Source organism: Athalia rosae, chromosome 1 (assembly GCF_917208135.1).
Source record: "Athalia rosae chromosome 1, iyAthRosa1.1, whole genome shotgun sequence".
Classification (NCBI taxonomy): domain Eukaryota; kingdom Metazoa; phylum Arthropoda; class Insecta; order Hymenoptera; family Athaliidae; genus Athalia; species Athalia rosae.
The window spans coordinates 29,291,654-29,309,253 of record NC_064026.1 but is presented as its reverse complement, the minus strand read 5'-3'; the positions used below and the strand labels follow the sequence as shown (position 1 = coordinate 29,309,253).

Sequence of the window (17,600 nt, the reverse complement as noted above, 5' to 3'; positions counted from 1 at the left end):
TATTTTTCGACTCACCTGAAGCAATTGGATGTTCACTATTGACTTCCGCGGTTCCAACTATCGACAGTAATTTAGTGATTGAACAAATCTTTTCATCAACGAATAAGCCAATTTTAGTTACAGTAGGAAGCCCGTGAGTCAATGTTCCAGTTTTGTCAAAAACAATACTTTTAACTTTGTGTGCATTTTCCAACGGTTCTGCACCTTTGATCAGGATACCGTTGATTGCTCCAACTCCGGTACCAACCATTACCGCCGTTGGAGTTGCCAGTCCTAAAGCACAGGGGCATGCAATAGCCAGTACAGATAACGCACAACGGAAGGCAAACTGAAAAATTATCTCTTCTCTGTTTTCATCATATTTGTTTATGTGGTCTTTGTCAGATATGGGTAATTGGTCTATATTAACGTAGCCGACCACTGTCCATGCTAATAATGTTATTGTAGATACAGCTATGACGAATGGTACAAAATATCCAGCGATTTTATCCGCTAACTGCTGAATAGGTGCTTTACTCGTTTGAGCTTCTTCAACCAAACGAACAATTTGTGCTAGAGTTGTATGCTCTCCAGTGTGCGTAGCTGTGATCAAAAGTGGCCCGTTTTGATTGATTGATCCACCGATAACAAGAGATCCAGTCTTTTTTGGCACTGGCATGCTTTCGCCAGTGATCAGACTTTCATCACATGTTGAATGACCCGAAAGAACTTTGCCGTCAACAGGGACTTTAGCACCCTGAACTACTTTTAGAATGTCACCACGTTGGACCAAATCAATGCTTATCAAACGCTCAGACAGTATTTCATAATTTGCTCCCAAAGAAACTAGAGTTGCTTCCGTTGCTTTCAAAGATAATAGTTTGGACAATGCTTCGGATGTTTTTCCCTAGAAATTCAAAATTTTTTAAATCGAAATAAGGTATGGGAATATCATATTGGAACTTGGATTCGTAACATTTGTAAATTGGTACCTTTGCAACGTGCTCCAACCATCTTCCTAGGCTAATGAACACTAATAGCATTGGTGGAGTATCAAAAAAAGTTTGAGGACTGACAGATTGCTCTTTTACTATTGCAGCAGTGAGAACAGCAACTGAGTACACATATGATATCGTTGTAGTCATTGAGATTAAGACATCCATATTAGTTGAACAATGTCTCACTGCCTTGTATGCTTGGACATAAAAATGCCAGCCACCAAAAAACTGTAAGAAAATTTTTTTTTATCACAAAGTATCTTGCAATGCCCACTGTCAAACGAAATTTGGTGACACTATATATATGTATATATATATCCTTAAGTTATTTCGTACCTGCACAGGAGTTGAGAAGACGAAAAGGATAAGATTTTCCCACGATAGTCCGGGTATTACACAACACATATCGTGATGAGATTTACCACCGAAAGACATGATGAACATAAAGTATGTCATTGCTGCCATACATGGGACACCAAAAATTAGAGATATCAAAAATGTGACTCTCCATTTTCGAATCTCATCCCTAAAATGTTTACAATTCTCAAACAGTTCCGAAAGATTATCTCAGAGTAGAAAATCAAGAGGTGAACTCACTTGTGATCTAAATATCCTCTGTTCTCTTTATCCTCGTTGCTAAATAAAGTTGCAGTAAAGCCTAATTTATTGATAATTTCAATTATGTCCCTAACACCTGTTTTTTCCGCATCATATTTAAATTTTCCGCGTTGAGTTGTGAGTGCTACTACTGCCGAACTTACACCAAACAATTTTTTAACATGAGACTCGATTTTGTTGACGCATGAAGCACACGTCATACCTGTAATCTGGAAATTGACACACATTTTGAACTACAAGGCAAAAAATTATAGTAAATTTCTTGCATTTTTGATTAGTTTCATAGTCAATACCTTCAGTTCAATTTCGCCCTCCCCAGAACCAGGTTCATCGATCAATGACGCAGGAAATCCCAGATCAGAAATGCTGGATGCAATATCAGCTGGTGCTATTTTTTCAGCATCAAATTTCACTTCGGCTTTCGCAGCTAACAGTGCCACTAAGATACTGTCAACCCCGTACAACTTTTTACAATGTTTTTCGATCGCGGCTACGCAAGATGCGCATGTCATGCCCTATAAAAATGCATTAATTAGGTCATGTAATTTATCCGAGGTATTCAAGTACATCGACCAAATGATTTGTGAAATGTAAACGAATCTGAATACCTTGACGTGCAAATAACACTTCGAAAGTTTAGAGCTCATTATATCACCACCCCCGTTCATTTGCACAATTACACCTCCATTTTTTAAGTGATTATTGGTTGCTGTGTCAGAATGAGGTTTCTTCAGTTTTCCATTAACTTCTTTAACAAATGCGTCAAATCCCATTTCTTCAATGTAGTTTGCTATTTGATCCGCGGTCACATCGCCACTACTATAGGATACTTTGGCCTCTTTGGCTTCCAGGCTAACGTCGATTTCTTTTACACCTAGTTTTTCTGAGATTGCACCTGGAATCAAATTGTTATCGCTCGGTCTTAAGCACCGCAATTAATTTAAAATTTAATTTTATCATCCATTTTCAGATTTGTATCTTTCGGAGTCCAACGTACCTGTAATACTTTTGACACATGATCCACAAGTCATTCCATCGATGTGTATGCTGCACGTACTTATAGTAGATTCGGGAAGACTATCATTTCTGTACCGATTCGTTGAGGATTCTACAGTGGCAATAAATCCCATGTCTCCAATGGCTTCTGCTAGTTCATGAGCCGTTGTCTCGTCATTTTTGTATTCTATGTAACCTGCTTTCTCATCTAAATCTACTCTAACATTTACAACATCTTCTCTTGCACCAATAGTTCCTTCGATGTTTTTGACACAGCTCTGACAGCTCATCCCATCGATATTGATTTTAACTTTACTCGTACTTGACGTATAATCATTATCTTGCTGCACCCACTTCGGGGCTCGTTCAAGAGGTGTTGTATTTTGGAATTCGGTCGCATCTTCAAGATCCCTGTAACAAGTACAGAGGAAATCTTTCAAGACTTAATAATATTCGGAAAAAAATACATTCCCAATGGTATGAGATAACAGCAACGCGCTCATGTTATCATCACTTACAAAGTATATTTTTATTATACAATATCTGGTAACCGGGTAATCGCAAGACTTGTGCGCTTTCGTGAATTCGCATTCACTACGTCACTTGATTTTTTTAATATAATCTTACCGTACGGCGTCAGAGTTATCAGAGTCGTACTCTGCATTAAGTAATGGCTTTTTATCACCACGCATTGTTGAACCAAACAACTCTACTTTCTATAAACTAGCTCGAAAAACAATTAACCACACGAGGCGAACGGTGCAAGGTTGTTTGTCAAAAGTTAGGATATCGTTGTCAAAGTAGCGCCTCGTGAAGTAAAATTATCAAAGCCATATCAGCGTTGTATGTCCAAAGCTTAATTAGGATTTCATTACCACCAAGTTCTATTCCTCTTCCCGGTTCGATTTGCACCCGGCTAGGAAACGAATCTTTGCGCACGACTCTAATAGTCGGGTAAGCGGGGATGTGGTGATTCAAAAAACGAGAGACAAGAAAAAAAAAAAACCATTCTAGTTCGAATAGAGCTGGGGTCGCTAGATCTTCGCCAGTATAAGGCTTAGTCGCGATAAGTTACTACGCGAACGTTGATTATCAGCTTCTAACTGATATAGGGTCACAGGTCATTCGTAAAATATAAATAATACGGTTTTACGATAATGATCTCATTTCCGACCGTGTGAAAGAAAAAACGAATAGAACGTCCCTATTTTGGTTTTCGTGGAGAAAGGACGAAGCCTACGTTGTACGGATCGTGAGTTCCCTCGATGAATATTTTATTACACGCTGGATCATTCGTACAATTTAGGATCTTTTATAGTCAATGCTGAATGAAAAATCCAGGCCATGTAGTCGTTGTTGCTCTCTTTTGTTGTGGCAAAATTGACGCTTAATTGATGTTTAAGATAATTGATCGATGTGGAATACATCATTCAATCATTAATCATTTCAAATTCATGTTTTACATAATACGATATATGAGTCTGGACGATCACATGACATCTAGTACACATGACATCTAATGTAACGAAAATATTTGTAATTATTGGAATGGCATGCCGCGTATTCCCAGGTGCAATAATACAAACCTTTCTTCAAGAAAGAAAACAATGCATGTACTTATGTTCGCACCATTTTAAACATATCATGCGGAAATTAATTTTTCATCACGTCCGCCAATCATGACTTGTCAATAATTCTCATTTCGATCCGTGACCATTCGACAGATTTCAAACCGGCGAGGCTTATTTTTGCAGACCTCATAACAATAATTTGCGCTTAATCAAATTAACTCAGATTGGCTCCGAATCTACTCGAAATAAATTGAATTAATACCCTCAGTACCCAACAGACGCCGGATTAGGCTACGTCATTTTCGTTGATGAATAAATTACCCCTTGAATCATGTTCGAAATAAAATGTTGTCAGGTTTCAGAGCGGACTAATCTAAATTATTCATAGAATCAATCATCTCAATCCATTACCATCCGATTATCATTGAAGCATATCAAACCGTATCAATGGCACGCAAATTTCGAATGACTTGGAAAAGAAAGTGAATCAGAGACTCGCTTTCTACACACGCATTGAACTTTCTTCGCCGGTGCCGAGGCTATGCTGGAATTTTCGGCGCTCGTCAAGGTCAAGTTTCGCGACGTCAGTTGAATCAGGTCGACTGCGATGGCAGGAAAAGAATTTTGTCGAAATTGTTTCAAATTGTCAATTTTTTTGCAAAAATAAAAAAAATAATCAATGGGTCCATTTTCTTGAATATTTTCCTATCAATTTGATCAAATTTTCATTCAACGATCTGATTTACCTTCGGTAATTAAAAACCGCCATGGCAGTCAGTCTGTCGAGAGTGAAAAAAAGAAATACAAGTTTGTACGAAACGAACTCGGCATAAAATATAGAATCATCAGCATGCTCACCCTAGGAGGCTCATATTCTCACTCGTTGGCGTAAAAGTGGTTGTCTTTGAGCCGGTATAATTCCCGGTCGCACCGATATAGGTAAAGTTCTGGTAAACCAATTTTACTTGGTGAACCAGGGGGGCGGTGAACTTCGTCATTGAATAAACTTTCACAGCACTGTTTCAATTACCCGAAATTTTCATCGCGCGGTCATCGAATTTGGATAGAGTCGATTCGATGTAGAAAATGACCAAAACTTGGAATATTATTCGACTACTGCTCATTTTCACCAAGGATTATCACTTTTTCGTGTACTTCACCCGATTTCACCTATATTTTCGACATTTTGGTTACTTTCACACTTGGAAAATTTACTGGACATCAGAAATACCGATGAATTGTTAGTTTCTACGATTGAAGGCCCAAAATTTTTCATCCACACGTCATAAATGATTGGTCATCATAGCGATCAAAGAAAACACGTGTCAGGAGAGAAAGGCTACTAATATTGCCCGATCGTCGTCCAGACTATAGAAGTCAAAGAAGCCTTGCCGATTGCCTGACATTACCGAGGAAGCGAATGGGGGATAAAAAGACAAGAGTGGGAAATAATTAGCTGGCCATAAATGTGAATAGCAAGTGTGCTTCAATAACGATACAGTGTACGTTTAATATACACACATCGAAGGCTTGCCTTGCGGCTGCACGTTACTCATATAGTCAGCTAATGTGTCTATAGTTTATATGCAGATAAGCCCGTCTTCTATTTCCGCCCTAACATCCTGCTCTTGCGATTCTAAATAAGCAAGAAATTGTTTGATAAATATGTAAAGCGATAGATTTTCACAGCGGTTGATTGTAATAGAACATCGGTCATGAATGATTCACAGGGAATTCATCATCCGCGAGTGGTTGACCGAAGTGTAACAAAGACTCGATAAAAACTGTCCCGAGTATCCCGAGATCCGTATATATTTTCGATGAGGTAAAAATTTCGAGTGCGACGAGTTTCGCCTAATTTCGCTGCATGGGAAGCCCGCAGATTAAATTTCGGGGACGAGAATACGATTGACATTGAATTTTTCTTCAAAGCGTGAGCCTTGCTTTCTAAATCCCAAGTCGCGAAGTCGAGCGGAAAATAGGAAATCGAGGCTGTAGGTGTAGCCGCGTTCTGGATTCGAGTATGTGAAATTCTATCGTCCGACACTCTATCGCTTTATAGATTAAGAGGGTCAAATTAGAGAAGTAGGAAAGACTGCAGTCTACTTTCGTTTGACGTGACAAACCAGTTTCTCGATAATGTTATTTAAACCGGTAGTAATTCTCTTGAAAAAAAGTAGGTAGAAAGAAGAAAATCCAAACGAAGGATGAGTCGATTGTGATCATCATAGACCATTACGAGCCCGAAGAGTAAATCGTGCAAGCGTTTCAACGTCGGTTTTTCTATGAATGGAAACTGATTAACAAGCAAATGAAAATTTGTAACCTATGCAGTAACGTAAATCTGTTAACGTTAACGATATGGAGGTTTAATCGTCGCTGTGAATTATGACCTTTGCGTAAATAATTCGATCTAATTACATATTTACGCCGTATAATTGTGGAAAGGATATTCGCTCGTCTATAGTATACAAATTTTAATCTTTGCAACACAGCAATGGTTTCGGTAGAAAAAATTTCCCTATCGCAAATTCTTATCGTAACTTATACGCATTGCAATTTTCGTGTAGCAGACTGCAGTCGGACTTTCTTATCTTTCGAGTAAATTTAGTTATTTTTTTTTATTTCGCAAACACTTCTGTATAACAATACAGAACGTTTTCATACTTGACCATTTTTTGTAATTGGAAAACCTTTCACGGAAGAAAAAAAAAAATTAAAGAAGCACATATGGCGATAATAAATCAAGTTTTAATACACAGATCGTTTACGTCATTATCGTGTATGCTCATAATTGTTACGTTATACCCACTATGGAAAGTATACGAAAAACGCGGCGCAAGGGAGACCTCGTGTTAAGTAGGTCTGCAATATAGTAACGTAACTCTCATTCAAATTACCCGATATTTAAATACATAAATCGTCTCAAAATTCGAGGACATTCCTCCTTTTTTCGTCTTTTTGCAAATATTGTTCCTCGAACCCATGGAAACCTCATGGAAGAGCGACCGCGACCCGGTTTATAGATGCACGAAAATTGTCCTTATGAAACGAAAAAGAAAAATGTGTACATAAAATTTCGTTTGTTCAGGGCTCTTTTATTATCCAACGTCTCGTCGAATTTATCAACTGGGGTACAAGTCCTTGTCCTCGTAAACTGTAAGTTGAAAGTTGAACGTTATACGCTTTGCCGCAGTAAAATATTCCAGATGGTATAGCGTACGTATTTGGTGATGTAAGAGTTGAGAATTTCTATGATATGGGTTACAGTTGTCGACGTGTTAATACATAGTACATTTCTATCCAAGCAACGTTCGCGCGTGCGACGTTTTTGCGCAGCACCAGCTGAAAACGCATAAATAAAGAAAATTGAAACAGATGTTCGAACGTAAGAAGCGCCTTCCTACGACTCGCGGACTACCAACGATTATATTCGCTCCAGGATTTCACACATTTCCGAGACCCTGCCGCAGGAATAACGATATGACATTTTTTTCCCCGTTCGCCGTCTAAATGTATTCAAATTGTAGCTTAATGTTCCGATACGGATGCGAAGCGTAATTAAGTGCATACATATTGAAATGACCCAGATAAATTTTCAGGTCATTCATGAATGCGTGAAGATCGGAAGCGACCGAACGTGTAAACTTCATCGTGAATCGAAAGGAAAAATAAGAAAAATCCTTGGATTCACCGTTTTGCTCCCGCTGTCCTCGACAAGTTTGATCTTACAATTAGAAATAAATATCCTTGGTATCTGTTTTTTTTTTTTTTTTGTTGCAGATATTACTTACCAAAAACTTTCCTCTTTTAGCTGGTGATACCGAAAACCATTCACAACACTTTTCATTTTGGTAGAACGACAAGAACGAAACGAAAGCGAAAAAATATTTTCAAAAAACTTCCCGAACGTTCACCGTATCACAAACTTGTTTTTTTCAGAATTCCAATTTCATGGTTCGAGTTCGGTTTATATCTCCATCGTGCACCATATAACACACCGGTTCTCTCGATGTTCATAAACTTTAAAAACCTGCGGAAAGGAAGAACAAACAACTTACGTGTCTGCAATGCATCGAAACTATTCGAGTTTTCCGTTAATCTTTCTATAAAGAATCGATCTATTCAAAAGGGGAATGGAAGAGCGACGAGGTGTTGTCGTACGTGGAGAAGCTTTTGAAAACTGCACCCCGTGGAAAGCTAAATCCCTTTTTACACCTCCGACACAATTACCGTTCTTTTTGTAGCTGATAAAGCGAACCATTATCATTCAAACGACATTTCAAATATCCGCCTTGCCGGTCTTATCTGGATATTGCGGCACTGTCGTTGCAAAGAACAAATGGGAAATACGAATTGCACAATTGTGATTAAGTTTTCGATACATCCATAAGGCTGCGACGGTTGTACTGAATCCTGTTATTAAAACTCAATCGTCCGGAGGCCATTAAACGCTCTTTTTCTTTTTACCTTTCTGTCTTTAAATCACGCTACAACCATACAAGTTTTGCAACAAAAACCTGTCCTGCACCTCGCAGGAGACTGAGGCTTATAAACAACAGAATAAAAGTTGGAAATACTACAACGACGGAGCCGTAAAACGATTAAGTGCAAGATGAATCAAACCAGCATATGGATACGCAATAAGAATCACTGCAGTCTGAACAACAGATGATCACTGCGCCACGCGTACGGGGAAATAATTTTCAAAGATTTAGAAAATTTTCGAATCGGTGGTATACCTATACTGCAACGAGATAATAGTGTTAAAAGATAAACGAAAAACATGCGGTACCAATTAACGGTCGAACTCCCATAACTGCGTGAAAAACTGATAAGGATAAACGTTCAAACGTTTTAAGCGAGCCGGGTGCAATCAATGCTAATACAGATCTTACATCGAACTAAAGAGCCGTGCGCAATGTCAATATAGAAAAACATACGGGACATTACGTTGTATTAGACGAAATAATAAATTCGAGAACAAGTGTCACGTACACCGTGTTTTTTATGTGACTCGAATGGTTTTAATGATGTGTAAATGGATAGTGACAGAGTGAAAATTAATACAACGTCAGAGATTGTACAGTGAGAAGAATATTTCCGGGCGTGTTCCCCGCACGTGTCCAAGATGGTAATTTAAATTTTGATTCAAACAAAGCGAAAGTATGGGTAAAAGAATTTCTCACGAATGCTCATTCGACGAGGTTCTCACTTTGTAATAATCGCTCTAATTGTAAGCCGTGGTTTTTCATTATTTGTACCATACGCAGAGTATGAACGGATACCGAAATATATGTGCTACGTCATTCAGCATGACGTTGGGTATTTACCGATTGTTATGGAATTACGATAATATCTATGTGTCATTAGAACTTATTTTAATAACTTATTGATCGTGCCATTTCAATATCGCGCAATATCTGCGCACAGAGATGTAATCGACGATCCGTATTATATACCAGCGATATAGCGTCGACTGTCAAGATTTGGTATAATCCCACAATCTATCCCGATTTTCAGATTTTAGTTTGTGCTTTTAACCATTGTCACGTGAATTACCGTCGATAGTTATGTAATATTGATTTCGATTTGTGGAGTCTTTCAGAAGATGCAAGTTTTCGTTGAACGATGTTGTATATTATCTCGGGAATGACTTCGATGAAAATTTATTTTAACTCGGTGAGCTTTTGCTCACACACACACACCAAAGTTCACGTAGGTGTCGTCATGAGGAAATAGTCTAGTCAGAATCGGATTAATCGAACAAGGAAAAAATAACTGCGAGAATTATTGCGGAAATGGTCGACGAATTCCACTGCAGCGTTGAATAATACCCCGATTTTTTCAATATCTATGACAAGCGGATCAATGACGAGATAATCGGTAGATTGTATAATCTGCAAACCGCTAATAATGTAACGGTTAGTTGAATATCATGTGCTTTGCGGTGGAGCATTTGGATACATTTTTTTTTTCTCTCTTACACCACAATTATTTCAACATTTGCACGATTAGACCACTGAAAGTCATCACGAAACTTGGAATAAATTAACTTGCATGACTTAACAGAGAATAACTACCATCTGGTTCTACACTACCATCTCGCGACGCCTAACTTCGATAGAGCGCAAGTATACTGAGAATGCATCACTTATTGACCCGAGGGACAATAAAAGTCGGGCGGATCTACCTGGAGATAGCGATAATTTTCTAACGGCGGTATCAGCCGACATCACATTGACAACCACTTGTTGAATATGGTCAAATATACCTATACAAACACCCCAAACGAACCTGTTTCACAATCTGACAAATTTCTTTGATTATTATGCAAAGTGCGTTTCAATATTTTGGCATCTCGACTTATGTTCGTTTTATACGGTGGTCCTTTAAAAAAATCATTAACACCCGCAGGTGTAACGAAAATCAATAAACCGGTCATTCGAGAAAAGCAGGTGTTCGTTATATTTGAGTTTTGTACGACACTGTAGATCCGGGTGTTCCGAATTGATTCATTATACTTCTACTAACTTTGACTTAATCGTTAGAATTTTATCAACAGCGATAGATGGTCAGTTGAGATATAAGACCAGTTGCTGTTGATCGAATGGACACAGAACACTCTTCGTTTGATCGTTAGTTAATTTGTTGAAATCGTTCTTCCGCGTTTCCCGCACCGCCTTTAGCACTGGATGTCCGAATTGTAACTGGACCGCTCACGGTGCCGGACCATGCGGCAGAACTGTATAAATCTTTCGTGTTGTTTTTTTCTCGTAATACGCAAGTGAAAGGGAGATCCTGGTCCATGGTCATGAATCGTTCGATTATTCTGAAACTGTTTTGTCTATCGTGCAGTGCAAACGATTCAGCAGGTGATCGCGGAAGTCTCTAAAGAGTATTCATTTCAAATTGTTTAATTACTCACCGGTTTTTGGTAGGCTGAAGTTCCATTTCTTGCGCTGGGGATTCACTGATATCTCCTGCAATAGATATAGTTTGTTTTAAATAAACGTGGCGCGAGTTGATTTGAAACGAACGATAACATCCGAACTACATGCGAACGAGTCACTACAGCAGCTAAAGAATGACTTTTGTCATGTATGTATTCATTCGATTAATGACATCACGTGAATCTTCTCACAGATAGACGGCCTATATTCTTTGAGGAAAAGCTATGGTATAACAATGCCTGCATTGATAAGATACCATTTCAATTTATTATATCGTTCAACTTTTAATGGCTTTAATTCGGAAAAGTTATTTAAGCTACTTGAAAAGATGAGGCTGTTTTGAATGCCTAATCTACATGTATAACGTTCGAATTTTGTACATTGAATTTACAATCTTAGTTGAATTTAAATAAAATAAGCTACTGGTACACAATGAGCATCTATCTTACCTAGTGGTTGTTCGTTTTCAATCTCAACCACAGTCCTATCAGGTGATTCTTTTCCATTTTTTTCTTTAGCTTCCAACGTTTGCCCCTTCATTATCACCTATAGTAAAAATAGGAGAGATATTGATTGGTATTTGTTCATCAACAATCCATGAGCATGATCGATACTGGGCAAACAGGCTGATACTGTCAGTAAATCATCATTGTTAACAATGACAAGATACTGGTCTTTGTAGAGAGAATGAAGTGACAAAGAACAAAGTTGTAGATGCAACATGGTATGAATTCTGATATGTAGGTACTAGTGATGAAAGTATAGTGATTCGTTGTAATAGAATTGTACTTGGGTAGTCAAATGTAGCCATATCTATTGTATATTAAAAAATCTTGGATAGATAGAATACCGTCACTGTATAACAACAATTTTCCGTCAATAATAATACAAGCCAAATCTCACACAAGCAGAATCATACCGTTTTCATTCTGGTTACTGTACAAGCATCTAAAACTATTAACTCGCGTATAAAACGAGGTATCAAGACGCATTGAAGAATAACAAAGACGTTGACATATGGTTAGTTAGAATAATGTATGTGCACTGTGTAGCATCCACTGGTAGCATCCTACTGGATTTCAGCATAACCTAGAATTGTGTCGACAGAATGGACGATTTTTTCAGTGCAACCAAAATGAGGCTCACCATAACATTTGTCGGTCATGAAAGTGGATACTATAAAGTTCATGTTGAGCAATAATTAAACGATTTGTAGGTTCGAGAAACTAATCAGAAAATAATTTGAATTTCATCTGCAGTTAAGAGAGATAGAATCACATGGGGTCCACGGGGTCCATGGGGATTGACAATACTGGTGGCAATAGAGACATCAGGTTGGAAATTATAAATGCATAAGACGAAGTACTCACGTTCCGACAACGGTCCTGCCATGCACTTGTATTATACCTAATTATTAAGAACACTAAAAAGCGGTATTCAAAGTGGACACAACACACTTTCACAAGACAGCTGATATTCAGACCATTCAGACTGTACGATTGTAGTCTTTTTTACTCGGGTCGATTAGTCATAGCTGGTCGAGATTCCGTAGATTGACATATCGAGTTGAAACTCGTATTGTATACACGTAGCTCGATCTTCTGCTACTGCATTCATCCCCGGGACGAGATTTATTTTCGAAATTATTAATGGACATGCTTTTTATATTTACGGAACTACAATAATGACATAATTGACGTGTGTAACATATAGCGTAAACACTAATTTATAGATCTTAATTGGCGTACATTCTTTTTGTACCTGCGATACGTTTTATGTCTGACATTTCTGACGTTTACTTAAGGTTAAGTTCTGACTGTGATGCAATCCCTTCTGGTGACGAACCGCGTTTGAATGTATTGGGACACGTTGCGGTCATAAATATTTGAATATATAGTAGAGAGCAAAGATGCTGAGCATTTACTGCATAACGTAAGTAAGAAGGTCCCTGATGAATCAAATTCTTTGTCATTTTAATCATGTATATTTTTTGTTCAGATCCTCGCTAATCTCGACATTGAAAATCCTGTTGATCATCTGTATTACTGGGTTGACATGCACACTGATAATTCTACCAATTTTGATAATTTACGGAAAACATCATTTTGCCAAGAAGCGAAATGGCAGATCACACAAAGAAACAGTGGCTGGCTTCTTCCACCCATATTGTAATGCTGGCGGTGGAGGTGAACGAGTTCTGTGGGCTGCTATCAAAGCCATACAAACTAAGTAAACTTATACATAACGTATATGTAGAGTCAGAACTATCATTGTTTCCCCAATTATCAATCAATTATGTTCACAGATGGCCAAACATACATATTGCGGTATATACTGGAGACTTGAATGCCGAGCCAGAGCAGATCATTAAAAGAGCAGAAAAATCATTCAACATTCAGTTGAACCCAGGAATTGAATTCATATATCTACACAAAAGAAAATGGGTCGATGCTTCCCTGTACCCATATTTTACGTTGCTAGGTCAAAGTCTTGGATCTGTGTTGCTAGGTCTCGAGGCTCTGAACAATTTACAACCTGGTGACTATAATTAGTTCATATTTTATGCAAGAATTCACGCTGAGTATATTTTCTAGCACTAATTTTCTGGTTACAGATATGTATATCGATACAATGGGATATGCGTTTACATATCCCTTATTCAAGTATATCGGTGGCTGTCGCGTTGCATGTTACACTCATTATCCCACAATTTCTACCGATATGTTGAGACATGTGTATCGTAGAGTTATATCTCACAACAATCGACGCATAATAGCAAGAAACCCTTTTCTATCAGCTGCTAAGATTGCATACTACAAATTCTTTGCTGCCGTGAGTTACGCGTTCATTTGTACATAATCAACTGCATAACCAGTATGTGATGGATTGGTATTCGTCTTACCGCAGATATACGGTTGGTGTGGCAGGTGTGCTGAGACTGTGATGGTGAATTCTTCATGGACCGAAGACCACATCAATGCGATATGGAACTGCCCACTGAAGACTCATAGGGTCTATCCTCCTTGTGACGTAAAACACCTGACGCAATTGCCACTTCTCACCATGGAAGAAAAACATGGAATCATTAAGATTGTGTCTGTTGGCCAATTTAGACCTGAAAAAGACCATCCGTTACAATTGAGGGCTCTGTACGAACTTAGATCTATAGTCAGTGACGACTTATGGGAAAGGGTGAAGAGTCAATGCATAATCTAATCGTCGTGATTTTATGGCTGCTTTGATTTACAAATGACAGATGCAATTACTCCCTTTTTAGATTCGGATGGTATTTATTGGCTCATGTCGCGACGCCGACGATGAGGCCAGAGTAAAAGACATGCAAGATTTGGCAAAACATTTGGCACTAGATGAGAATGTGGAATTTAAACTGAACGCACCTTATTCCGAATTAGTGAAGGAATTGCAAGAAGGCACAATAGGAATCCATGCAATGTGGAACGAGCACTTCGGCATTGGCATTGTAGAATGTATGGCTGCAGGACTAATCATGGTGGCACACGCGTCTGGTGGTCCCAAGTTGGTATTTTATTTCCTGACTTGTAGAGTATTTTCAGAAATTTACGCTTCTCCATCTACGTATTTTCTATTTTTCTGTTTCAGAGCTGATATCGTAGAAACTCAGCGAAGTAGTCAGACTGGTTTCTTAGCGGAAAACCCAGAAGAGTACGCAAAAATAATGGCATACATCATGAGCATGCATGCCAAAGATAGAGACGGAATAAGAACTGCAGCAAGGTAAGACAAACACATGTTCATTTACGGAAGCTGGCAATGAGTTTTATTATACTTCGCGTTGTCAAAATCCATGATTTCGGTAGGACTTCATTCAAGTTCAAATTAACATCAATAATTAGTATTATTATAAATGCTTCTGGTCCGTTAAAATTTGCGAGGGCATTTGTGTATATCTATTATGAATACCAACTTTTCTACAAATAAGTAAGAATGTACAACATTTCGGTTTCAGAGCCTCCGTCAACCGATTTTCAAGTGAAAATTTTGAAACAGAATTCACAAGGGCGGTTGAACCTTTCTTTCGACAAAAACAAGAATGAATCAACTTCAATCGAACCAAATAATGACATAAGTCATGGCTGTATCTATTCCTGTTTTGTACATAACAAAATAAAGTTTTTGTAAGTGTTATCCCAATATAAGATTATTCTACACACGCGCAAGTCCTCTTCGTTTCTTACAATAACATAATATAAATTGAGGACAATTAATTTTACAACAATTCATCAACATTCAAGAATTGTGACAATTCACTTACCTGACACGGTCTGACATTGAAGATATCAAATGACTAGGCACTAAATGCTGATCCTATTGAATATTTGAATTTAATTGTACTTTCTTAATTTAATCATCAGGAGACATCTGACTTACTGTCATTGGTCAGTGCAAGCCCTTCACACTCCACGACGAATGTTTCTGGGCCTCCATCTTCATTTTGCTCCTTGGAACAGTGAAAGCTAAGACCCTTGTCGCGAAGCATCAGCTCAGCAACTTGGATCGCCGTTTTAGTGTGACAAGTCAACTCTCTAGTTCCTGTCCTTATTTTGGATCGTCCAGAAGCCAAAGCCATTAGAATAATCATCTGTTGAGAAATTGATATCATGGACTTGGAATTCCGGGAGAATTTGATGAATATTGAATGTTATATGAGATTATTCAATGAGTGACCTGATCTTGTAAATGTTCGTCGACGCATCCTCGTTCTGTAAGGGGAACGAGAATTTCTTGGGCAGCAATTACCCCTGCGGAGGTTTGAGATGAAGAACCTAAACCACAACCTCCGAATGTACAGTCAGTACTTGTTCGGCAAACTATACTGAAAGTTATTTTCGAATACATATGAATATCACAGAACTTCTTTTAGTTGTAGTTCTTCTGAATCATTAAAGACGATAAAAAAAAAATGTATAAAATCAATGGGAAGTTGGAACTCACTTGATGCCAGATCCATTCCCTACTGCCATACTTCTGTCTTCTCTGTAAGTTTCAATATTGATAGGTGGCACAGATATTTTATTTTCATCTAATTTTTTACTTATGGTTTTCTTTGCTTCAACAGCCATCTGATTTGCTTCCTATGTGGTTGAGAGAAAATTGTGAGTGCTATGATCTGTTTTGAATACATCAGAGAAAAATCTTGATCGAATATATTATTAATACAACTCATCCATACAGCAATGTTGACAGTTCCTGCAACATAAGCCCACCCTGAAATACTGACTGGATGACCTGGCTCCAATAATGTCACAGCATTCAATTTTTTTACTGGGGATATGCTGAGGTGGACCTCTCCACCACCTTTTGGAAAGTACCCCCTTAAATGATCCCAAAATTCTTAATAAGTTTTTCAGTTGAAAACAAGAATCTCCTAATTGATCCAAATGTGGCTCTACACACCTTTTGACTACTGTAAACTCAAAAGTTGCTCCAAATTTATTGAGCAAGGGCTTGAAGACTTCAGTGAGATACTCTATGGATGGACCCATTGGAACATTAGTCCCTCCTTTGAGGATCAAGTTGATAGGGTTTGAACAGCGTAGGAACAGAGCACAGGGTATTGCCACCTGAGCCAAAAGGCAAATGCAGCCTGCTGTCTGAATGTCTGCGCGAATTTCTTTATTGTAGTTTCGTAGGGAATCAGGCCAGAATTCCAAACGCGTTGATCCAATATAGGTCCCATTAACTCTCGCATTGCACATTTGTTTAACCAGCTCAACGCCTAGAATCATTAGGTATAAGAAAAATTAACAGTGTATGAATTTGCAAGGAATGCTAATTAAGTTCTCTGCCAAAGATTGCAACAATTACCTTTCAGATGTTGTGCTGCTAAGCCAGGCTTCGATCGACCAGCTCGGATGTTGATAATCTCTATAGGTATTCTGTAGAGTGCGCTCAGGCTCAACGCTATCCGCAGCACTTGCCCACCCTGCTCATTAAATATTACATGGAATTAAAAAATTCAACCGATTTGAAATTTAGAAAAATAGAGATTAAGTGGTAATATGCAAAAGCCCTATCATTTAGCACGTTATTATTATCACATCCTATGTCTATAACCTATTATTAACGGATGACCAAAAATAGCTCTTAACTTACCCCTTCGCCCAGACTTCCATCAATTTTTAAAGGAGAGGCCATCGCACTATGTACTGTACTTTTCAGTTAAACTACCCACAATAAACAGCACTTGATTGTAAAAACTTTCTCGTGCTGTTGGAATATGTTATCAAATATTGCTTTAATCAGTTCAAAAACTTATTTTCAAACGCCGGCTGTCATCCAAGTGACAAGTTTGTTCGAAATGTTTCAAAGGTGCTCTCCAACGTACGTGACGTACGATGTATAGTAATTTCAAGGCGCTGAATGGCAGTAATACAAGACCCCTGTCACATCCGCCAACGAAAATGCAGAATTGTTACGGAGCCGAGATCCCGACAAGTCCCTCG

General features: G+C 38.3%; 3 protein-coding genes across 13 annotated transcripts in view; 1 reads left to right on the top strand and 2 right to left on the bottom strand.

The window, feature by feature from the left end:
- The window catches only part of LOC105683735 (copper-transporting ATPase 1), a 17,240-nt gene extending 4,564 nt beyond the window's left edge, over positions 1 to 12,676 (bottom strand). For 2 of the 5 annotated variants that reach the window (XR_007280082.1, XM_012396539.3), the window contains exons 1-10: positions 12,486 to 12,676; positions 11,565 to 11,661; positions 11,091 to 11,145; positions 2,593 to 3,002; positions 2,204 to 2,490; positions 1,889 to 2,110; positions 1,575 to 1,804; positions 1,314 to 1,503; positions 972 to 1,205; positions 16 to 886 (exon numbers count right to left, since the gene is read on the bottom strand). Coding sequence is in view for 4 of the 5 variants with exons in the window: in XM_012396539.3 (XP_012251962.2) it covers positions 16 to 886; positions 972 to 1,205; positions 1,314 to 1,503; positions 1,575 to 1,804; positions 1,889 to 2,110; positions 2,204 to 2,490; positions 2,593 to 3,002; positions 11,091 to 11,145; positions 11,565 to 11,655 (2,590 nt within the window). In the remaining variant the exon portion in view is untranslated. Of the gene's footprint in view, positions 1 to 15; positions 887 to 971; positions 1,206 to 1,313; positions 1,504 to 1,574; positions 1,805 to 1,888; positions 2,111 to 2,203; positions 2,491 to 2,592; positions 3,003 to 3,218; positions 3,833 to 5,020; positions 5,519 to 7,956; positions 8,095 to 11,090; positions 11,146 to 11,564; positions 11,662 to 12,485 lie in introns of those variants that run through there. The other 3 variants (XM_012396543.3, XM_012396540.3, XM_012396541.3) reach the window with 3 other exon arrangements.
- Positions 3,825 to 16,071, top strand: LOC105683736 (GDP-Man:Man(3)GlcNAc(2)-PP-Dol alpha-1,2-mannosyltransferase). 7 transcript variants are annotated; one of them, XR_007280100.1, is made up of 10 exons: positions 3,825 to 3,843; positions 12,920 to 13,047; positions 13,114 to 13,344; positions 13,421 to 13,653; positions 13,730 to 13,947; positions 14,023 to 14,307; positions 14,393 to 14,652; positions 14,737 to 14,871; positions 15,104 to 15,272; positions 15,510 to 16,071. XR_007280100.1 is itself a non-coding variant. In XM_012396544.3 (8 exons), the coding sequence occupies exons 1-8, from the start codon at positions 13,025 to 13,027 to the stop codon at positions 15,189 to 15,191; spliced, it is 1,473 nt and encodes a 490-aa protein (XP_012251967.2). In that variant the 5' UTR covers positions 12,741 to 13,024; the 3' UTR covers positions 15,192 to 15,282. The 7 variants fall into 7 exon arrangements, 1 of the variants encoding a protein (XP_012251967.2); XR_007280097.1 differs by lacking the exon at positions 3,825 to 3,843 and adding an exon at positions 9,160 to 9,296; XR_007280099.1 differs by lacking the exon at positions 3,825 to 3,843 and adding an exon at positions 11,890 to 12,449.
- On the bottom strand, positions 14,892 to 17,600 carry LOC105683737 (RNA 3'-terminal phosphate cyclase). The gene is made up of 7 exons (XM_012396550.3): positions 17,251 to 17,600; positions 16,963 to 17,080; positions 16,552 to 16,873; positions 16,328 to 16,469; positions 16,090 to 16,229; positions 15,823 to 15,970; positions 14,892 to 15,736 (listed from the first exon to the last, which is right to left on the bottom strand). Exons 1-7 carry the CDS (start codon positions 17,290 to 17,292, stop codon positions 15,506 to 15,508), a joined length of 1,143 nt encoding a protein of 380 aa, XP_012251973.2. The 5' UTR covers positions 17,293 to 17,600; the 3' UTR covers positions 14,892 to 15,505.